General features: G+C 36.2%; 1 protein-coding gene across 3 annotated transcripts; it reads left to right on the top strand.

The window, feature by feature from the left end:
* The first annotated feature begins 4,804 nt into the window (after window positions 1–4,804).
* LOC107819260 (V-type proton ATPase subunit a1) lies at window positions 4,805–15,243 on the top strand. Of its 3 annotated transcripts, none has more exons than XR_001655677.2 (18): window positions 4,805–5,177; window positions 6,374–6,418; window positions 7,436–7,558; window positions 7,695–7,802; window positions 8,094–8,204; window positions 8,309–8,482; window positions 8,798–8,935; window positions 9,326–9,433; window positions 9,563–9,670; window positions 9,776–9,924; window positions 10,510–10,663; window positions 10,775–10,935; window positions 11,681–11,887; window positions 11,967–12,157; window positions 12,773–12,856; window positions 14,035–14,228; window positions 14,334–14,393; window positions 14,577–15,243. XR_001655677.2 is itself a non-coding variant. In XM_016645362.2 (18 exons), exons 1-18 carry the CDS (start codon window positions 5,037–5,039, stop codon window positions 14,779–14,781), a joined length of 2,454 nt encoding a protein of 817 aa, XP_016500848.2. In that variant the 5' UTR covers window positions 4,805–5,036; the 3' UTR covers window positions 14,782–15,243. The 3 variants fall into 3 exon arrangements, 2 of the variants coding, with proteins under 2 accessions (XP_016500848.2, XP_075075613.1); XM_016645362.2 differs by having other exon boundaries at window positions 11,967–12,150; XM_075219512.1 differs by having other exon boundaries at window positions 4,964–5,177; window positions 8,287–8,482; window positions 11,967–12,150.
* Window positions 15,244–23,074: the final 7,831 nt, after the last annotated feature.

Here is a 23,074-nt window from a genome sequence, read left to right as displayed (position 1 = left end):
TTTAACAATTATGAAGCAATAGCGTGTAGACAATAGAATTTACAATAAGCGGAAGAAATGCAGTAAACTATCTGAAATATGTATCTCATACAACTGTTTGAGCATCGACTACCCAGAACTGGTGTCACAGTTTCACAGACGGTCTAAGAATACTACATACAATCTGAAAGCTAAGAGATACACTGTTTCTGAAATACCCAAAGGAAACATGATAAAGGAAAGATAGGAGGTGACGCCAAGGCCCGCGGATGTCTGCAGGACTACATCGGGTCGTATGTGTGGACTGAAGACAACATCCTCACTGTGGTCCAAGCGCTCCGGTATCAGCACCTGCACACAATGCAGAGTGTAGTATTAGCACAACCAACCCCATGTGTTGGTAAGTGCCTAGCCTAACTTCGGCGAAGTAGTAACGAGTCTAGGACCAGACAACCAAATAAACCTATGCAGTTAAATCATATACAACGAAAAAATAAAAGCAGATAATTACAGTTAAAAATGGGAGGGGAAAACATGCTTCAGGAAATAACAAATAACAACAGAATATCAAGAGGAATGTAAAGAAACCAAAATCCAATTACTAACAAGGATAAGGAAAACAAATGCAGAATTCACTTTCATTTCACATCTTGTTGCAGGCGTACAACCCGATCCCATTTCATGTACCTCGTTGCATGCGTGCAACCTGATCCCATTTCATATATCTCGTTGCAGGCATGCAACCCGATCCCATTTCATATATCTCATTGTAGGCGTGCAACCCGCTCCCATTTCATATATCTCGTTGCAGGCGTGCAACCCGCTCCCATTTCATATATCACATTGCAGGCGTGCAACCCGCTCCATTTCATATATCTTGTTGCAGGCGTGCAACCCGCTCCCGTTTCATATATCTTGTTGCAGGCGTGCAACCCGCCCCCATTTCATATATTTCCGTGGCGGCGTGCCACCCGATCCCATTTACAAATCAACAACAATCACAAAAGAATCCCGGCAAGGGAACAAGAGCAATATAACAACATCCCGGCAAGGGAACAATAATATTTCAATAACATCCCGGTAAGGGAACAATAATATCAAAACAAACATCCCAGCAAGGGAATAGTAGTATGACAATAACATCCCGGCAAGGGAACAACAATGATAATAACATCCCGGCAAGAGAACAATAATGATAATCCTCATATGAAGCGCAATAAACCACAACGTGTCATAATAATTACAATACAAGACTCATGGGCATGCTTGACACTAACGTATAGATACTCGTCACCATGCCTATATGTCGTACTCCACAGTTACGACGTAGCAAATAAGACAGGACTCCTAATCCCTCAAGCTAAGGTTAGACCAAACACTTACCTCGATGCCACGAACACAATTCAAGCCTCAACTATCGCTTTACCTCTTGATTCCACCACCAACTCGCTCGTATCTAGCCACAAGTTACTTAATTACATCAATAAACGCTAAATGAATCAATGCCAATGCATGAAAATAAGTTTTCCAAAGTTTTACCAAAAAGTCAAAAATCGCCCCCGGGCCCACATGGTCAAAACCCGAGGTTCGAACCAAACCCGATTATCCATTCCCCCTCGAACCCAATTATATAATTTTTTTGAAATCGGACCTCAAATCAAGGTCCAAATCCCCAATTTTTGAAAAACTTAGGTTCTACCCAAAACACCCAATTTCCCCCATGAAAATCATTGATTTTGAGTTGAAATCATGTGAAAAAATGTTAAAGATTGAAGAAAAGTAGTTAGAAAACACTTACAATCGATTAGGAAGAGAAGTTGCCTTTGAAAAATCGCCCCAGAGAGTTTTTGTTTTGAGAAGATGTGAAAAATGGTTGAAAATGCGTCTAAGTTATAAACTTACAGGTCTCTGATATCGCAATTGCGACCAGGGTTTGCAATTCAGAAACTGGGACTTTCGCATTTGCGACCGAATCAACTTTTCGGTCATCTTCGCATTTGCAAGAGACCATTCGCAAATGCGAAATCGCATTTGCGAGAAGACAGATGCATTTGCGACTAAGGCTGCTCAGGTACATTCTTCGCATTTGCGAGCCAGGCTTCGCTACCAGCTAAAAACCTGCAATTTTCTCAAGTCCAATTCTACTCCGTGGCCTATCCAAAACTCGTTCGAGCCCTCGGGGATCCAAACCAAACATGCATACCAACCTAAAAACATCATACGGACTTGCTCGTGCATTCAAATCACCAAAATAATATCAACAACTATGAATTTAGCATCAAAATCATGAAATTTCTTAAGAACTTCAAATTTTCCATTTTTTCTCAAATACGGTCCAATTCACGTCATCTCAAATCCGTTTACTACTAAATTTCACAAACTTATCTTAAATCACATATAAGACCTGTACCGGGTGCCGGAACCAAAATACGGGCCCGATACCATCAAGTTTAACATATTTCATTTTCAAAAACTCATAAATATTCCAGAAAATAATTTTCTTTAAAAATTCATTTCTCGGGCTTGGGACCTCGGAATTTGATTCCGGGCATACGCCCAAGTCCCATATTTTCCTACGGACCCTCCGGGACCATCAAATCACAGGTCCGGATCCGTGTACCCAAAATATTGACCGAAGTCAACTTAAATTTTTTTAAAGTCAAAATTCATCATTTTCACAAATTTTCACATATTGGCTTTCCGGCTACGCGCCCGGACTGCGCACACAAATCGAGGTGATGCTGAAAGAGGTTTTAAGACCTCGGAACACAAGAGTTATTTCTAAAACAAGTGATGACTTTTTGGGTCATCACACAACTATTTTTTTCTCTCTTTCTCACATATTTATATTCTTAAATATTTTCTTACTTGTTGTTTAATAATTGGGTATTTTTCAATATTACACGAAAAATTGATAAAAAATATTATTTTAGTAGAAAATAGTTCAAATATAATATAAAATATATTATCGTGGGGGTATTTTTCTCTCAATTTCAACTCTTTATGCAGTCCATTTAATATTACTTTTATTTTTCTTTCGTATTGGACATTATGGAGTGGTAATGTATTGCCAATACAGAGGATTCTTATGAAATTAATTTTGTTAAACCTTCCTACATATTTTTAATAAGAATTTAATCGACAATTTTTTTTTAATTTTAAAATCTTAAATATTAAAAATTAGCATAGAAGGTATTATAGTCCAAAAAAATAGGTTATTACAGTTATGTCCTTTCTTGTGAGTTCTCCCGTTTAATATTTTAAGGCTATTTTGATATATTAATATTGTATTTATACTTTTATAATATAGGCTCTCATTTTTCTAAATAGATTTGGACAATATATACATTCTCAAATTAAATTAGTAATCGGAATTTTTAAGAAGTATATCCTAAAAGTAATAGGATACATGACTAAAGATATTTACTTGTTCAATTTTATATAAATTAGACAACTCGAAAGTAATTATACTAATAGGATTCCTAAAGGTAATCATGTAAGATTCCTAACATGTAATATTATGTCCTAAATCTGATAGGATTATAAGACAAATATCTAGAATTCCAGTTATGTCCTTTTATCATGAGTTATTATGCTTAATATTATAAGGTTATTTTTGTAAACCGCATATTATATTCATGCTTTTATAATAATATAGATAGATAGATATAGATATAGATAGATATAGACATGAAAGTGTATATTAACTAATTTAGTTTACTAATGGACTGATTTACCTTACCAATAGACTTGATATATAAGGTTTAATAGATAGGGCAAATATAACGATGTAGTACAAAAAAGTTAAAATTTTCATATATCAGAATCCGAAAAAATAGTTTTGACAATTCACATTAACCAAACATCTCATTTTAGAGAAAAATTCATCACAACAAATATACCTTCTAATTAAAATAGAAAATAAGTCACTAAATCATACTAAAATAAGTTACTAGATTATAAAAAACGCACAGTCTATAATTTATCTTTTTCATAAATTGTTTTTTCTATTTTCCCCCTTTTCTTCCCTTTTTTTCCCCACTACTTTGTTTCCTTTTCAAAATTATTACCTAGATCACACGCTAAGGAGAGACTTTCTCTTTTTTCCTTTTTAACCATAGATCCAGGTTCATAACAACAACAACAACAACAACGATCCAGTATAATCCCAAAAGTGGGGTCTGGGGAGGGTAATATGTACGCAGACCTTACCCCTACCCCGAAGGGTAGAGAGGCTGTTTCCAGGAGACCCTCGGCTCAAAAAAGCAACAGGAGCCGATATATTAGTACCATAAAAATGCATAATAAAATAACAGCAATATAAGAGATATGAAATACAGAATACGAAATACGAAATAGATGGCTGGTATAGTAAAACTAGCAGGTAAAGCCCTGCATCAATAGACGACCAATGACATTCTTAGTCTAACTCCTAACTGGCTAGTCTCACTCTATTGTGCTGTAGAAATATTCACAAGTTTCCCCTAACCTACAACCTTAATGCTCGATCTCCATAATTCCCTGTCATGGGCCATGTCCTCAGTAATCCTAAGTCGCGTCATGTCCTGTCTGATCACCTCTCCCCAATACTTCTTAGGTCGCCCTTTACCTCTCCGCGTGCCCACTACAGCCAGTCGCTCACACCTCCTCACCGGTGCATCAGTGCTCCTCTTCTGAATGTGCCCATCAGTACTCCTCCTCTAAATGTGCCCGAACCATGTAAGTCTTAGTTCCCAAATCTTGTCCTCCATGGGGTCACGCCCACGTTCTCTAGAAGATCCAGGTTCATAAGTGAGCGTGTATTAGTTTAGAATTATATTATTATATCTACCTTTTATCTTTATCCCTATGAAAAGTAAAGTAAAAGAAAAAAACTGCGAAAGATGCGACATATCGACCGAATTCATTCCCATGGCAGTTACCTTTGCCGACTGTTAACGAAATTGGAAATGAAGTAAATACAGCAGTGCGAGGCGCGAGAAGTGTGAGAGAGCCGAGAGCGTGTGTGTTCCTTTTCTCAGAGAGCAGATCTGAATATAGATCTCTCTCTGTCTACAATGGAGTACATAGACAACATGCCGCCAATGGATCTGATGCGCTCGGAGAAGATGACTTTCGTTCAGCTTATTATTCCTTTTGAGTCCGCTCATCGTGCTGTCACTTACCTTGGCCAACTCGGACTTCTCCAATTCCGTGATGTACTCTTCTCTCTCTCTCTCACACACACACACACACACTCTCTCTCTCTCTTTGTGAATATGACTTTTTTTTTCTTTTTTTGATTATTGAAATTGATTGATTTTGAGATGTTACATATGTATGTGATTGATTGGCATGATTTTGACTCGAATACTTATGCTTCTAGAGTGATTTTGGTTATGGTAGATTCAATGTAACAGGAAATTGTCGTTTTTAAAGTAAGTTGCGATTCTCTAGTTTTACTAGTCTATATTTGAAGGACTTCGAAGTTTGATTTTAGTTGATGAATGATGATTCTAGTAAAATTCAAATCGAGTCAGAATCCCTTACTTAATCTAGTTGGTTTATTGTTGAGAAATCCCTTTTCAAGGAAGGGCATAATAAGAACTTGTTCTTGAAGTGCCAAAGAGTATCTAATTTGAGCGGACCTTAATTCCATTCTCCTATTATTGCTGTTCCAATAATGAACCAAAGGGTGTGGCCTAGTGGTTAATTGAGTGGGGAGAACCATGAGGTTTCGGCTTCAAATTCCAGTAGAGGCAAAAAGACTCTAGGTGATTCTTCACATATATATGCCTAAGTTTTAGTAGCAATACCTGTACTGGTGGGGCGTAGCAAGTACCCTATGGAACAATCGAGGTACGTGCAAGCTGGCCTGGACACCAACAACAACAACAAACCCGGTGTAATCCCACAAGTGGGGTCTGGGAGGGTAATGTGTACGCAGACCTTACTCTTACCTTGTGAAGTTAAGTTAGAGAGGTTATTTCCGATAGATCTTGTGCAAGCTGGCCTGGACACCACCGTTATAAAAATTGTTCTAATAATTCAATGTAGTATTTATGCAAATTGAGGTGAGGTTTCAAATACATCAAATTTCCTGTGCTGGTTCTTTCTTTTTGGGTCGGGGTGAGACCATAAGGGTGGGAAAATCTTGCCCCGTTCTTGAAGACGAGATGCAATCAATTTTTTCATGATTATAATATCGTTGTCTCTTTCATGATTTTGAATTATACTTGTAACTATTTTGCCATCTTGAAGGTGATGTGTCTAACTTTAAGTATTAACATCCTTTTATGAAAAAATATTTTAATATTATTATCTTTTATGATCTCGCTATCCTGACTTTATCTACACTTAACCTGCTTTATTTTTCATTATCAAGCAAATGGACTGACTAACTTATTTTGTGCAGCTAAATGCCGAAAAGAGCCCTTTCCAGAGAACATTTGTAAACCAGGTATCCGTGAATATTTGTGAATACAGAAAATCCATCTTCAAAATTCTTATATTGTTACTTTGGTAAAAAATGTTGTTACTTCATTGGAATTGTCACTTTAGCTTATATTGTTGCCAAGTTTTGATAATGCGCTTGTATTATTGACAAACCACTATTATTGCTTACTTTTGCTGGAAATGTGCCTTCTGATAGTAAATGAAAGCTAGTTGCTCTAGAGAAGTGAAGGTTTCTCTGGTGCAAGAGCATTCCACTTCCAACCAAGAGCTTGGAATTTAATTCAGCAAGGGCGTTAAGTGGGAAAACCACTATTGTTGACTCCTAAGTTTGGGCAGTGGTTTACCATATAAAAAAGAAGAATGAAAAAACTAAAGCTAGTTGCTGTATTCAAGATAGGTACTTCTTGATAGGTAAAGTAAGGTATTTTATTGATGGAAATCCTTTATTAAGAGAATGCAGGGAGCGAGTACACAAGATAAGTACTTTTATCCAAGTTTGTTATCAGTTAGAATTGTAAGATTATGTATGGGATTGTTGTTGGACTTCTTAGGACTAAATAGTTACTAACGAGTTCCTGCGGTGCTTTCACGATTAGATTAGTCTCGATCTCTTAATAAATGCCCCATTTTTTGTTTAAAAAAAAATAGACGTGCACATTTAGTGATATTTTCAATCATACTCTGAAGTAAATGTTAAACGTGTTAAATTTCTGATCTGCTGAAACTTCTGTGAAATGGAGAAGAGCACAAGACATTCTATGTGTTCTTATCTATCAAGTTGGACTAGTATCTCTATGGAGTAAGAAGTAAAATTCTCACACACTAACTTGTCCTTAAGGTCTTAAAACATATTCGTCATGTTCCTGTTGCTAATTTCAATATCCGATGGCTAAAATTGAAACTTGCAACATAAGATGATATCGGTTAACTCTCTTGATCTCTTAGATATACTCCAACTTTCTCTTCTATTTTAAGCCTTTTTTTTTGGTTTTAATCTTGTTTTTGGATGATCATTTTGTAGGTAAAAAGATGCGCCGAGATGTCAAGAAAACTACGATATTTCAAAGATCAGATACACAAAGCCGGTCTATTGCCTCCTCCTCTTCCTGCTTCCCAACCTGATATTGAATTAGAAGAATTGGAGGTCTCTTTCTAGTTGATTTGTTTTACTTGCTGATAAATGAACTCTCCTCTGTTTTGTTTTTCAATTTGCATTTATTCAAAAGCTTTTCCACTTCAAGAAAAGCTCATATGGACAATGTGGTTCTTCTGAGTTTCAGATACAACTGGCAGAGCATGAACATGAGTTGATTGAAATGAATGCTAATAGTGAGAAATTGCGGCAATCATATAATGAGCTGCTTGAGTTTAAGATGGTATTGCAAAAGGTACATTTTTACCTTGATTTCTGGCCATTTTATTAATCTGCAGGCATTCCAGGTAAGAAATGAACTTCTGAGTGCTTGCTTTGGCTTTATTATCATGGACATGCTTACCTGGGTGCTCATCTATCACATTCTCTTCCAAGTTTGAACTTCTCAACTGAAATTAAGGAAGCATCTTAGATCATCTTTTTAGCAGAATTTTACCTGTAGGGCCAATTTTTTTTCTGGGTTCAAATATAATTGTTCCTGTCAGAGATACTCATTTTTTTTGGTAATATCATGGTACAATTCCAGGCTAGTGGCTTCCTTGTTTCAAGTAGTCATACCACTGATCAGGAAACAGAACTGGTTGAAAATGTGTACTCCAATGATAACCATGCTGATACAGCATCATTACTTGAGCAGGTAACTGAGCAAATAGCAGTATTCTCTTGCAGAGTAGCTATATATCATTAATTATATGATCAAGTTCTTTAACATTTTTCAGCAAAGTTATTTTCAATCTTCAGGAGATGCGTTCAGAACTGTCAAATCAGTCTGGAGTTAGATTTATGAGTGGCATTATCTGCAAGTCCAAGGTTGTTCAATTTGAAAGAATGCTGTTTCGTGCTACAAGGGGTAATATGCTTTTCAATCAGGCAGTTGCTGATGATGAGATACTGGATCCTTCCTCAAACGAAATGGTCATCTTCTTTCTTTTAGAACTTCTCATGTAATTGAACTCACACAAATGATGTTTTGATTGGACATTCCCGCTGCCATCCTTCTAAATGTGGGTCAACACAAAAGGAACTAGTTCATAAGAAAACCTTTTCTAATTTTCTCCGTGTATGCATGAAGAGCTTAACTCATGAAGAAATAAGCTCTAATTTTCTCCGTGTATGCAATGTGGTTTCTTCAATGATCTATATGCTATATTTCTTTGTTGGCTCCTTGCTGTAAGGCAACACCTGAATATAAAGTTCATCTTATGGCTAACATAGATTTTGCTCCTGCAGGTTGAGAAAGTAGTCTTTGTAGTATTCTTTTCAGGTGAGCAGGCGAGAACAAAAATACTGAAAATATGTGAGGCATTTGGTGCAAATTGCTATCCTGTTCCTGAAGACACGACAAAGAGAAGGCAGATAACTCAAGAAGTATGTCTCTAATGGAAACGAGTTTCATTGGCATTATGATTGAGTTTTATCGTGCAGCATAATTCGTTGAAAAAATTGCGAGCCGGAAATGGATAATTTTTATGTTGTTCTTGCATAGTAAGCAAGCTAAGTTTTAGTAGCCCGCATTTTATGTGTTGATTGACATTCAATCTCATAATATACTTGGAAAAAGAATGTTCTGCTTTGTTTTCCCCTTAATAGCACTTGTGCTATGTCTGACTGCCTTCACATTTATTCCACAATCAGCTTAGCCTACCACATTTGCCGCTTCAATGAGTGCCAACCCCAAATCTATTTAGGCATATTATGATGTACATGTAGTATTTTTTTTGTGATCATACATTATCGAGATAAACGTCTTAATTGCAGGTTTTGTTTCGGCTATCTGAATTAGAGACCACTCTGGATGCTGGACTGCGCCATAGAGATAAGGCTTTGACCTCCATAGGGTATCACCTTACAAAATGGATAAACATGGTAAAAGACTAAGAATGAACAGAATAGTTGGAGTCGTTGCTTTATACTGCAGATTGTTATTGTCTGATTCGAGCAAGTGGACCTTGTATTCTTGACAAATGAGTTAATTGCTCCAACTCCATTTTATAGGTTAAAACACAAAAGGCAGTGTATGACACGTTAAATATGCTAAATTTCGATGTTACAAAGAAGTGCCTTGTGGGTGAGGGCTGGTGTCCAATATTTGCGAAGACCAAGGTACATTTCTCTTTTGTCTTCTCTTTTAAGCGGTTTAATATATGGAACTTCAACTTGCACTGTTTTATGATACTGTTACCAAGTACTGACTTGTGAAAATTTTAGATACAAGAGGCTTTGCAGCGTGGAACATTTGATAGCAGTTCACAAGTGGGCATTATATTTCATGTGATGGATGCTGTGGAGTCACCTCCAACATACTTTAGGACAAACAGTTTCACAAATGCATTTCAAGAAATTGTTGATGCATATGGGTAAGTTAAACGCGCAGTAGAATTTTGTTATGTGAAGAAATGTTGTAGACATGATTTATTTCCCTTGATCTAGTTTGGCCGCCTTAATTCTTTTCCATCATTCTCTCTGATTCTATTGATAGCATAGCAGCAACGTTCATTTGAAACTACTTCAACATAATTTAAGTTGGTCTCATATGAAGATGTAAAGGGGAGATGCTGGTAATTTCTTGATAAGAAATAGGTATTTGTTGAAGTTCCTTTTAGATCGTATAGTAACTTTTTTTTGCATTTGCTTTTTCATTTTAAGGGTTCATCCATTTTTGCAGTAAGTCCTTTACTTTTAAAAAAAAAATTGTTTTTGTATGCATGAAGCCTCTATAAGCAAAATGAAACTTTATTAAAGGAGAGTCTACTTTTCAACATAGGCATGCCATAATTTTGGGTCTTTCTTAAAGATGTTGTAAATTAGTAATGCTTCATCTCTTCAGATAAATTTCAACTTCATTTGTTTCTCTAAATAATATCTGAAAATGAATATCTGTGTCTTGTGCACATATGCTGGGCCAAACAGAAAGCACTTATACTGTTGTTTTCGCTTGGCAGTGTTGCTAAATACCAGGAGGCAAATCCAGCTGTTTATACCATTGTTACATTTCCTTTCCTTTTTGCTGTGATGTTTGGGGACTGGGGTCATGGAATCTGCTTGCTGTTGGGAGCATTAGTTCTTATCGCAAGGGAAAGCAAACTTAGCTCTCAGGTTAGTACTCCTATTGATTTAAACTGCTTCTTTTTCTTTGGGAGGTTGAAATAAAAACAATTATACAATTTATATGTTTCTTTTGTGAATCAAGTATCTTTTTTCTGACAGAAACTAGGCAGCTTCATGGAGATGCTCTTTGGGGGTCGCTATGTACTCCTGTTGATGTCAATATTTTCAATTTACTGTGGCTTGATATATAATGAATTCTTCTCAGTTCCCTTTCACATATTTGGTGACTCAGCGTACAAATGCCGAGATGCTACATGCAGGTGTAAAAATACTTACCATGCTACGATTCTTTAATGCTATTTCTGATATGACAAACGAAATCTTTCTACTATTTTTTTCTTAGTTTTGGAATACAATGAAATGCTGATGATAAGAGTGAAAATATGGCTGCTTTGTTGCATTTTGAATCTTGTTATTCCTCATGGATGAGAAGTTGACGTGTCTTCATTATCTTAGAAAATTTGGGGTTGGGATGGTGTTTATTTCCTTTTCTGCACAGATTGTATCTGTTTTACTTGGTTGTTAAGGTTGCAGTATCATACGACGTAATCTTAAAACACTTGACTACTTTTGGGTATTTTACAATGATTTGATATCAGGTACTGGTGCTGCAATTGTTGGCAGTGGTATAGACTTTGTCAGATTGCTTTTACAATTGTATAGTTTCTGGTGAAGTTGGCCTAGTTTCTCTTAGATTTATATATATTTTTTCCAAATAGCAATCATTCTTATGCTCTCAACATTAGATAGTTTAGCCACACTACTTAATAGGTAATCATTATCTTCTTTCTATTTCTTGAACAATTTAAGATACTGCCGAAATAATGTTTGTGGTGGTCTGGGTTACTCTTAATTTTTTTCGCATTTGTGCTTTTACTATTGCCTCCCTATCTCTGAGTGCATGTAGATCATGAATGAGCATCTAATGCACACTTTCTAGGTACCTATTTTAGTCTCTTGTTATCTTTTACAACTATTTTGACATTTCTGTGTGTACATTTACAGTGATGCACGGACAGTTGGTTTAGTAAAATACAATGATCCATATCCATTTGGTGTGGACCCAAGCTGGAGAGGCAGCCGTTCAGAGCTTCCTTTCTTGAATTCTCTTAAGATGAAGATGTCTATTTTGTTGGGTGTGGCCCAGATGAACCTCGGAATTATTTTAAGTTATTTCAATGCACGTTTCTTCAGCAGCTCAATTGATATTAAGTGTGTAATCATTTCCTTTTCTCTCCTTTTCATGGTTTGCATGTAAATAGTTATTTATTCTGTTATTGATTTTTTCCAGGTATCAGTTTATTCCACAAATAATCTTTCTCAACAGCCTCTTTGGATACCTTTCTCTTCTTATTCTTGTCAAATGGTGCACTGGTTCTCAAGCAGATCTATATCATGTTATGATTTATATGTTCTTAAGTCCTTTTGAGGCTCTTGGTGAAAATAGGTTGTTCTGGGGCCAGAGTGTGCTTCAGGTACGAGGTACCCTTCTCTTTCTGCAACATGTGCTCTTAGAGTTTGTTTGGTTCCTAAATGGGATAAGGTAGGTTTGTACTACCGCTAAATTATACTGAGAATATTGTAAAAAATGAATTATAAATGGGTTTCTAATACCTGCATCCCACATTTGGTATTTTTGGAGGCTAGGGGTCTAAATTCTTTTTATAAAAAATGACTTTGACATAATTTTATTAAATAACTTACAATGGTTAGTTCGAGATAATTCTAACCAAGAGTTATAGTCAGGCATGGGAGTGAGTTTCTCTCTCTATATATGTATATAGGCTAGATATAAAACAAATAAAAAGAACAGGTAACAAAATAAGGAAATATGAAAAACAAAAGTATTAAAGAGGCCGGTGGATGTGCATGGGGAGAGGGTAGAGAGGAATGGGTGAAGGGGTAATCCCCCTCGATTCCATATTTATCCCATGATGAAGGGATTATAATCTCTTTCATTATCCAATTCCATACTTAATAAAAACCTAAATTTTGAAGTGTGTTTCTCCTTGTCCCACATAATCCAATACCAAACAACCGTAAGAATAGTACAATACATCTACTTCCTGGTACCTCTGTTAACAATTACTGTTGCAGGTAATATTGCTGCTTTTGGCACTTGTTGCTGTCCCGTGGATGCTCTTCCCAAAACCTTTTATTTTGAAAAGTCTTCATATGGAGGTATTATGCCTGTTTCATTCTCATCTTTCTTAGTGATGATTGAATACTATGTTGACTTTTCTGATTCAGAGAAAAGATGAAAGTAGTGGTGGAACCCTTTGTGGAAATAGCTTTTGTTTTCTCTTAAGGGACATTTAATGACATAGAATGGAGATTCATTTTTCGTTTTTAATTTTTAATTTTATGGTTGCTTTTTTTTATTTTTTGTTTTTTGGGAGGAGGGGTCTTAAGCTAGTAACAACCAAGGGGGATCCAATCAAATATATTATTTATTGAAGATATCATTGACGTCTCCTCTTTAAGCATGTCTTCACTTTTGATATGTTGCTAGAATGGACTTCTAAATCTATCTTTCCATTATTGTTGGGTTAAATTAGTTAGCCAGTCAATTTTCGAGGTTATATTTTTCATCAAAAAATAGTGGTGAAAAAGGAATAACCAAAACTGTAAGTTTGATATACTTGTGGATGTATTATTGCTTTCAGTAAGTAATATGTGGATAGATATTAGGCTTCTAGAAATAGAGGTTTGTGTCATTGAGCTTCTCGTGTCCGAAGATGAAACTACTTAATGGAAACTTTTAGTGTGGAATATGCGCTGTGTAGGTAGGATGACTTCTCTATTTGAGCTGCTTGTGCCTTTAGGTGACTGCCTGGAATTGCAATCCCTATTTCAAATGTTTTATTTTCTTCAGTTGTTCGTTATTGCGAGAAAAGTTGGGATACCTAATTGCTCGTTATTCAGAAAACCCTTTTCTAGTGTACTTTTTAGGACCCTCTTTCCTTCTTCCTCGGTCTAGCAATCTTATTCCAATCAGATTTTGCATTTTTGCTTTTATTTTCCCCATGTTTTTTTTCCAAATACGAAAATTCGACAAAGTTTTTATTCAGTCGACATCCTACCTAAAATGAAAAGCAGAGGTTCATTCTCTACACCAAACGGTAAATTCCTGTATAGAAGTTGTTAAGGTGTCTACTGATGTTACTTGAATTAGTAATTTGGTTTTATATCTTCTTTTCTTTTTTCTTTTTTTTGGGGGTGGGTGGAGAGAGCCTTATGGACATAAGCGCTCTTTATTTACTTGGTATTTAAATCTGACAATGTCATGTACAGCCTATCAATAGATAGACTTAGTAGTTTGAAGGCTTGATTTCTCTTGCACCTTTGACGATTCTCAGAGATTTCAAGGTCGTACATACGGGATACTTGGAACCTCCGAGATGGTTATTGACGAAGAACCAGGCTCTGCCAGTCAGCATGCTGAGGAGTTTAACTTTAGTGAGGTTTTTGTGCACCAAATGATACACTCTATTGAATTTGTTCTTGGTGCTGTTTCAAACACTGCATCGTATCTTCGGCTTTGGGCTTTGAGGTACATCCATTAGTTACTTATTTTTTGTTATCAGCTCGGTTTATGCATGTTCCTTCAAAAGTTGCTATATGCATATATACACACACATTGTTGGTGTTGGTGCAGTTTGGCTCACTCTGAATTATCTACTGTGTTCTATGAGAAAGTTCTCCTCCTTGCCTGGGGGTAAGTTTTCATGTGACCTGTAGCTATTTCATTTTCTTCTCGCTGGTTGTTCAACTTTCTCCAGTTTGTAGCTATGGTTTTTCAAAAAAGATAGATAATAAATATGATTTGTTGTAAAAGTTGATTTCGTTCATAATTTACTCTTAGCATTCTTGGTGTTGAATTTATTCATTCTAAGTTCAGGTATGATAACATCGTCATTCGGCTAGTGGGGCTGGCAGTTTTTGCCTTTGCGACAACTTTTATCCTACTTATGATGGAGACTCTTAGTGCATTCCTTCATGCATTGCGTCTTCATTGGGTGGAATTCCAGAACAAGTTTTATCATGGGGATGGTTATAAGTTCAAGCCATTCTCCTTTGCCTTGTTAGCAGATGATGACGATTAGTACATAGCCTTTCTTTCTCTCTTTTTCTGTTGGGGAATTCTATGGAGAAGAAGAGTTTTCCATCTGGAGAAGAAGCCTGACAAGAATTTCGTAAGGACCCAATTTTGACTAACTGGCACTTTGTACACTCTTTATTTGGATCAGCTGGATTATGTAGGATAGAATTGTAAATTTACAGCACAGGATCTTTTGGTATAGCAGTATGAAAAGGGCTCTGAGGTCGTAGTTAGGTGTTGAGGAAGAGATCTGTAAAGTATTCTCATTCCTATATCCTTATCGTATACTCCCAAACAGGGATTCAGTCATAGTGATTTGTGAAGATGGAATGTTTTATACCACTGTATCTTCAGAGTTTCACATCTTTTTGTTGCTGAATCTAAAACTATACGCACAATTCATATTCGTTTTTGTGGGAAGTTGTCCTTCCGGTTTTGTAATAATAAACCCTCTTTTACGGTCTAATGCTTCTGACCTGACTCCAGATGTTTCATCTCCGTTAAATTTCCTAATTGAAATCATTGATAAGTGCTCCGGAACAAACAGTCAACTTTATAGGTAACAATTGGAGCTCAATAGAGGTTTGGTTCTCCTATCTTAATTGCCTCAAACATCCTGGCATCATAACTGAGCTGGAGTAAGAAGTCATGGTTCAATACGTAGCAATTTTATTTACATTTATGTTGAGAAAATTTCTTTTTGGTATTCGATGAAAAGTTTAGGGTTTTGAACTGGAGGAGGGAGCCTGGACGCGAGTTTATAGTTGGCAGCGCCAGAAAATGAAATTTGTGATATCTCAAATTTGTCATTTTATTTTTTATTCGTATAAGTGCTGCCACCTAATTCTGGAACCTCCTCACTTTCATCTCCTTTCCAACTCTTTCCCCTTCCATTCCTCTTCTCAGTTTGGTATCACAATTTCGCGTAAACTTGTACTTCAATTTTTGCTTTAATCTTCTTCCACTTCTTTTCAATTCATCCTCCTTTCTCTTTCATTCTTCTCCTAATTACGTTTTTTCAATGGCTTTCTTCGTAATTCATCGGCTTCTGGCTTGAAGTATCTACCTTCATCGGTCTTCTACTTTGGGTGTTACAGGTTCAGGTTAGGCCATCTCCAACCTTGCCCCCATCCCCAATAATGGAGGAAATATTTGGGGGAATTTAGCTCCAACCCTCCCCCATTTTTGTCCCCAAAATGGGGGATGAATAGTGTTCCCTCAAATATGGGGTACACTATTCATCTCCCCCATTACTATTCATCACTTTTTTATTATTATTTTATTATTTAATCTTTTAATTTATCTCTTTATATATACCTAATTATGTTTATGTAATGTATTTATAATATTAATATTATATCTTAACTTTGGTGTATAATTTTGATAAATTAATTTTCGTGCATTTATTATTTTTATATAGAAATGGCAGTAGATGAAAATCAACGATTTCAAGAATTTTTATTTCGACATAGAAGAATTAAGGACAAAGATGCTCATTTTGCACTTCGTAATGCATTAATAGATCATTTATGGGAGAATACTAGAGGTTGAAGTTGAATATTTATTTAGTATTTCGAATGAATTTTATCGTTATGTAATATGTATTTAATTAATTTTGCATCACAATGATTTCACTTTTATTTGAATTAGTTAATCTATAATAATTGCTTACAAATTATATTATTTAAAATTTTATGGAATTGTTTTAATTATAGAAATTACAAATTAATAAAAATAAAAGATGGAATTTGTTTAATGAAAATTAAAAAATGAAATTGAAATGAAGGATAATAATATAATATAGAAGAATTAGAAGAATATAAAAAAGTTTGGGGGAAAAATGGGGGAATTGTTGGAGTAAGTTGTCCCCAAAATGGGAAACCATCTTTTATTTTTATTAATTTATAATTTCCATAATTAAAACAATTCCATAAAATTTTAAATAATATAATTTGTAAGCAATTATTATAGATTAACTAATAATTCAAATAAAAGTGAAATCATTGTGATACAAGATTAATTAAATACATATTACATAACGATAAAATTCATTCGAAATACTAGATAAATATTCAACTTCAACCTCTAGTATTCTCCCATAAATGATCTATTAATGCATTACGAAGTGCAAAATGAGCATCTTTGTCCTTAATTCTTCTATGTCGAAATAAAAATTCTTGAAATCGTTGATTTTCATCTACTGTCATTTCTACATAAAAATAATAAATGCACGAAAATTAATTTATCAAAATTATACACCAAAGTTAAGATATAATATTAATATTATAAAGACATTACATAAACATAATTAGGTATATATAAAGAGATAAATTAAAAGATTAAATAATAAAATAATAATAATAATAAAAAAATGATGAATAGTAATGGGGGAGATGAATAGTATACCCCATATTTGAGGGAACACTATTCATCCTCCATTTTTGGGACAAAAATGGGGGAGGATTGGAGCTAAATTCCCCCAAATATTTCCCCCATTATGGAGATGGAGGCAAGGTTGGAGATGGCCTTAGTGTTTCAGCTATTTTTTGTTTCAATTTTTTTTTTGTTTTTCATGTTTTGTCTGCTATACTTCTTTGTTGTTGATGTTGGGTTTTCTCCTCTATCCTTTGTTTCTACTTTGTATCTCATGTTTTTTGCCCTCTTATGCAGAACATCTATCAATAATACTTTCTACTTTAATTTGTGGTCTAGGCGAATGGGTTAAATTTTCAATTAAATTTTATTTAACTTTATTTTTATTTAGTTTTCTTGCCTTTTCCTTTTTGCCTCTTCTTGCTAGAAGAACACTACCAATGAAACTGGGTTTAATATGGGGCATATGAGTGAAGCTTGAGTTAGTTTTAATTGGGGTCTGTTAAAATTTTAGGCAACTTTTTTTGTGCCATAAGTGTTTGATGAATTTATTGAAAGAAATTACTTTTTCATTAAACTTCTAGATTTTTCCTTTTCGAAGCTTGAGTTTTGATAGATCATGGCTATACACTTAGTGGATTCAAAAGCAATATACTCTGGTTGATACATAACTTTCCATCCTTATGATCTCTCCATCTCGAGGAGTTAAGACTGACCCGATAAGACTTTATCACTTGCAATTACACCGGTCTTCTTAAGAGAACAATCTAGAAGAACTTTATGTTTGTGCTACAAAATCTAGCCAAATCCAAAATATTTGAATATAGCATATTAGTCTGTCTCTCTTTCATTTTTTGTATAATGGTGGTGACAACTTTTCATTTCTCCTATTTTTTTCCTATTTATTTAGTTGAACCGAAAAATATAATGCATTTTCCACACGTTGTGGAAAGAATTTACATTGATTAATTAATTATAGGAAGACGACTGTACTATACTGTTTTGTCCTCATTTGGTATTTCCAAATTGTAATTACTATTGAAGCAAAACAAGAATTATAAAATTGTTAACTTTGTGTGAAAGATGAAAAAAACGTATCCACTCGAACCATCATAATTCATCTGACTTATTTCATAAATGAGTATAAAGACAATAATTTAATGATATTTCTCCTTTCTCAAAGAAGCTAAGATCTTCATATGTTTTCACTTAGTGTGGTTCTCATCGGTTCCACATTCCTTATAGTTCAGCACGGTTTCAATTATCGCCAATATTGCTTACCAGTCGTTGAATGAAGAAGTTCAAAGTTGCGACTGGACAACGATTCCATATACTTGAGGATTGCACAATTCTGCTAAACTTGGATATTTATGTCAGTTCCCTCTGATTGAGGCGGATCAATTGGTTGGGCGTGCCCTTGAGTAAGTTTTAAGATCACGAAATTCATATTTATTGACTTCTGAGACTTGGCAGGGTAAGAATTTTTACTTCTATATCATGTGAGTGTCACATCTCCTTTTTCTACGTGGAAGGGGTATAAGGGAGTTTTTCCAATTAAAGTGACAAAATCGAAATGAGTTTATTCATTTTAAATTCAGAGTCGCCACTTGGGATAATTTTTTGTGTCCCAAGTCACCGATTTATTTTAAATCCCAAATCGTGGAAATTGACTCTATTTATGGTCTGCACGCATAGAAGACCGGGTAAGGAATTCTATTAACCCGGAAGAAGGTGTTAGACATTCCCGGATTTCGTAATTTTAGCACGGTCGCTTCAATCATACCTGGCTTAAATAAATTGCTAATTACTCATTTTAGAACTTATGTACATTTTCACCTTTTACCGCTTTTTAATTTAAAACGAATCACGCGTACGTGTATTGATCGAAACCTACCCTGCACTACTATTGAGTAGCGAGAGAGGATCGAAGCAGCTTTTACCCGATTTAGGGTCGGGATCGATTTCCGCAGAGAGCTAGAAGTTGGAGTCGGGTATCTATCTAATTTAGGGTTGTGTAAGTTTTCCAAATTACACTTCTAAACATTTTTGGGTTTATGTTTTACTTCTACTTTTATCAAACTACAATGGTGAATTAAACTACAATAAGCTAAGAGTAAAATGTTGCGGGTTGCTCAAATGGTTTAAAAGGCACTAGGGTAGTGACTTCCGCCTAGGTGATCAATTAATGGGTATTTGAGTCTAAAGCATGATTGACATATTTGGGGAGTATGATATAACCGTTGCACGATTTTACCCACTCTACACCTCTCGGTGGTTCGAGTTATTTTCCCCGAATTGACTTTCTCAAGACCAATTGGGTATGCAAATTTGCGCAAGCAATCAAGGTTCAAGTCGGGTATTACTCTCTCGAGGTTTAACCTTTTAATTGGAGCTATCAATCTCTTGAGTACGCCCCAATTCCTTGTTGGACCAATTTCAGAGACTCAAGCTCTCTTTCTCAAGAAGAGCTCAAGTCAACTAAACACAAACTAGTGTTTGCAACTACTAATTCAACAATTAAACATGAAATTAGCCCAAATATCAAACACTCATAGTCAATCTAGCCCTAAAATACAAGACCCATTAATTACCCACACCAGGGGCACCTGGATCTGCATACAAAGTGCAGGGAGTAACGTGAGTATGCCAACTCAGTAAGTAACTAAAATAAATAAGGACTGAAAGCAGTGACGAGCAGTTCAAAACATATAGATAAAAATCAGTTCCGTCATAAAAATCATCATTTCCAGTTTAAACATTGAAATCAATTAATTAGCAATATATCCAACAGAGGCTTATTTAAAAGAAGAGTGAAAACAATGAAAACATCATAACAGGGCCCCTCGGGCAAGGAATCACTCAGAATATGGCCCCTCGGACAGCCTCTCAGTCACTCGGCTCATTATATCTCATAATAATAGAAATCATAGTAATCGTTGCGGCGTGCAGTCCGATCCATATATTTATAGTCGACTACACTCACTGGGGGTGTGCAGACTCCGGAGGGGCTCCTACAGCCCAAGCGTCATATCGCTGCGGCGTGCAGCCTGATCCATAACTCACATATATACAAATATCCTCACAATTAGGTTCTCAACCTCTCTCGGTCATTAACCTCACAACCTCTCGGGCTTATCAATAGAGATTAGGGAACTCAGCCCGAACAGTCCTCACAATTAGGAGTAGAGTGATAAAATCAATTTTAATCATTTAAACGGGTAAAAGAAGACTAAGGATATACTTCTAGCAAGTAAAGTGAGGAAAATAGTCAAAATGCCCCTAAGGGTTGCTACAGGTCGGCACAAGGCCCCAAACACGGCATACAACCCATAATACAATATAAATATCCAAAATACGGGATAACACAATATTTCCAAATAAAATACGCGACTTAATAGTTACTACGGGACGGACCAAGTCACAATCCCTACCGGTGCACGCCCACACGCTCGTCACCTAGCATGTGCGCCACGGCATTTATCAAAAACAAGTCCAATACCGGGGTTTTGTACCCTCAGTTCCAGATTTACAATGGTTACTTACCTCAAACCGGTGAAAATACTACTCCGCGATGCCTTTGCCCCTCGAATTGGCCTCCACTCGCGTCGAATCTATTCAAAATCAGAATCACGGCGTCAAAATATGCTAAGGGAACGAAGCCCAAGCGAAAACAATCGTAAAATACCAAAAATCCCGAAATTGGCCAAACCCAACCCCCGAGCCCACGTCTCGGAATTCAAAAAATTTTACATCAACGGATTCCTTATCTCCCCACGAGTTTATACATACCAAGAACATCAAAATCCATCCACAAATGACCCTTCAAATCCCAAATGTTTGGTCTCCAATTTCAAGCGCTAGTTATTCAATTTTAGGCTTAGATTCCATGTTTTTCTAGGTGAAATTCATATAATAATCGAGTTTCTAGACCAAAAATCTTACCTCCGAATGTTTCCCCTTGAATCCCTCTTCAATCTCCTTCAAAAATCTCCAAAAACGAGCAACTATGGAGGAACACAGACCCACATTCGCGGACAAGACGACCTTTTAAACATTCTGCCCAGGCCTGAAAATCCTTCTTCGCGATCGCGGTCAAAGCCTCGCGTTCGTGAAGCACAAAAATTCCGTTGACCAAAATTCTTCTTCGCAAACGCGATCCCCCATCGCGAACGTGATGCCTCAGCTTCACCAACCTACGCGACCCCGACTCACGCGAACGCGATGCCTACCAAATCCAGCCCTTCGCGAACGTGGGACTACCCTTCTCGAATGCGAAGGCCAAACATGACACCTCCCTTCCTAGCCCTTCGCGAACGCAAGGGCTCTCTCGCGAATGCAAAGACCAAATCACCTGCAACAGCTGCAACCATTTTTCTGCAATTTCTCTCAACTCAAAATGATCCGTTCAACCCTCCGAAACTCACCCGAGGCCCCCGGGACCTCGACCAAAGGCACATAACACCTCCCTTCCTGGCCCTTCGCGAACGCGAGAGCTCTCTCGCGAATGCAAAGACCAAATCACCTGCAACAGCTGAAACCATTTTTCTGCAATTTCTCTCAACTCAAAATGATCTGTTCAACCCTCCGAAACTCACCCGAGGCCCCCGGGACCTCGACCAAAGGCACCAACATTTCCTAAACTCATTCAAACTTGTTCCAATCATCAAAACACCTCAAACAACATCAAATCACCCAAAACACCTCTGATTCACCAAGCTTCTAAAATCTTCCAAATTCTGCTTTTGATCAAAAACCCAACCAAACCACGTCCGAATGACCTGAAATTTTGCACACACATCCCAAATGATGCAACGAAGCTACTGCAACTCTCAGAATTTCATTCCGACCCCTATATCAAAATCTCACATATCAACCAGAAAACCCCAAAAATCTGATTTCGCCAATTCAAGCCTTAATCTATTTCGAACCTCCAAAACTCATTCTGATGACGCTCTTAAGTCCCAAATCACTTCCCGAAGCTATACGAAACATCGGAACTCACATCCGAGCCCTTATAACACACAGGTCAACATTCGGTTGACTTTTCCAACTTAAACTCATCTTAAAGAGACTTTTTGCCTCAATTCTTACCAAATCCTTTCCGAACCCTAACCAATCAATCTGATAGCATATAGAACCATAATACAAAGCAATTAGAAGCAGAAATGGGGGAAACGGAGTGGTAACTCATAAGACTGACTGGCCGGGTCGTCATAGTTAACTTCTTAGGAGATTAGGTTCTTGTTTTTGTTGGTTTTCTTTTTGGAATCCCCCATCCCCTTTTCCGTTCCCCTATGTTCTTTTCCGTTTTCTGTTCTCCTTTTCTCTTGTGTGTATATGTGTTTATATAGTTGGTAAGATGAATTGGGTAGCAAGCAAAGCTGGGTCATGTGAGGAGAGTGTGCAATTTGATAGAGATAAAAAATGTGACGTGGGAGGGGGGTATCAAAAGGGAATGTACAACTGGTGATTTTGTTGTGCATGTAAAATTTTTGAGTCCAATATTTATTTTTAGAATGAGAATAAAAGGAGAAGAACAAAGAAACAGTAAAAATGTATGAATAGATAAATTGCAAAATTAGTACATGTGGCTGGAAAAGAATCTTTTGAGATAACGTTTTGTAACAAACTTTATCCCTTGTGGTGAGGTAACGTGGATTTACTTATTCTTGCTTCTTTGTCAATTCTTCTTCGCCTCTTTTTTTTTGAATTAAAATACTACTAGATAATTAAAAAAATGCAAGATCAAATACTAAGTACTCCATGTTCATTTATTAAAACCTCTAACTTACAAATTATACTAAATTAAACAAATAATTTTTGAAATTTTTTCTTTCTTTATGAATGAAAAATAAAACTTATACTAAGATGTGACTCTTTTTTGTAGTTTTTGATTTTCTCAAATAAAACCTATAAAAAGGTGA

Source organism: Nicotiana tabacum, chromosome 8 (genome assembly GCF_000715075.1).
Source record: "Nicotiana tabacum cultivar K326 chromosome 8, ASM71507v2, whole genome shotgun sequence".
Classification (NCBI taxonomy): domain Eukaryota; kingdom Viridiplantae; phylum Streptophyta; class Magnoliopsida; order Solanales; family Solanaceae; genus Nicotiana; species Nicotiana tabacum.
The sequence above is the reverse complement of the archived record's forward strand: the minus strand, read 5'-3'. Positions and strand labels throughout refer to the sequence as shown.

Coding starts and splice junctions, on each gene's coding strand:
- LOC107819260 (XM_016645362.2), top strand. CDS start 5,037: ATGGAGTACATAGACAACATGCCGCCAATGGATCTGATGCGCTCGGAG. Junction 9,671..9,775: donor CAATATTTGCGAAGACCAAG/GTACATTTCTCT, acceptor TGAAAATTTTAG/ATACAAGAGGCTTTGCAGCG. Junction 12,857..14,034: donor TGAAAAGTCTTCATATGGAG/GTATTATGCCTG, acceptor GACGATTCTCAG/AGATTTCAAGGTCGTACATA.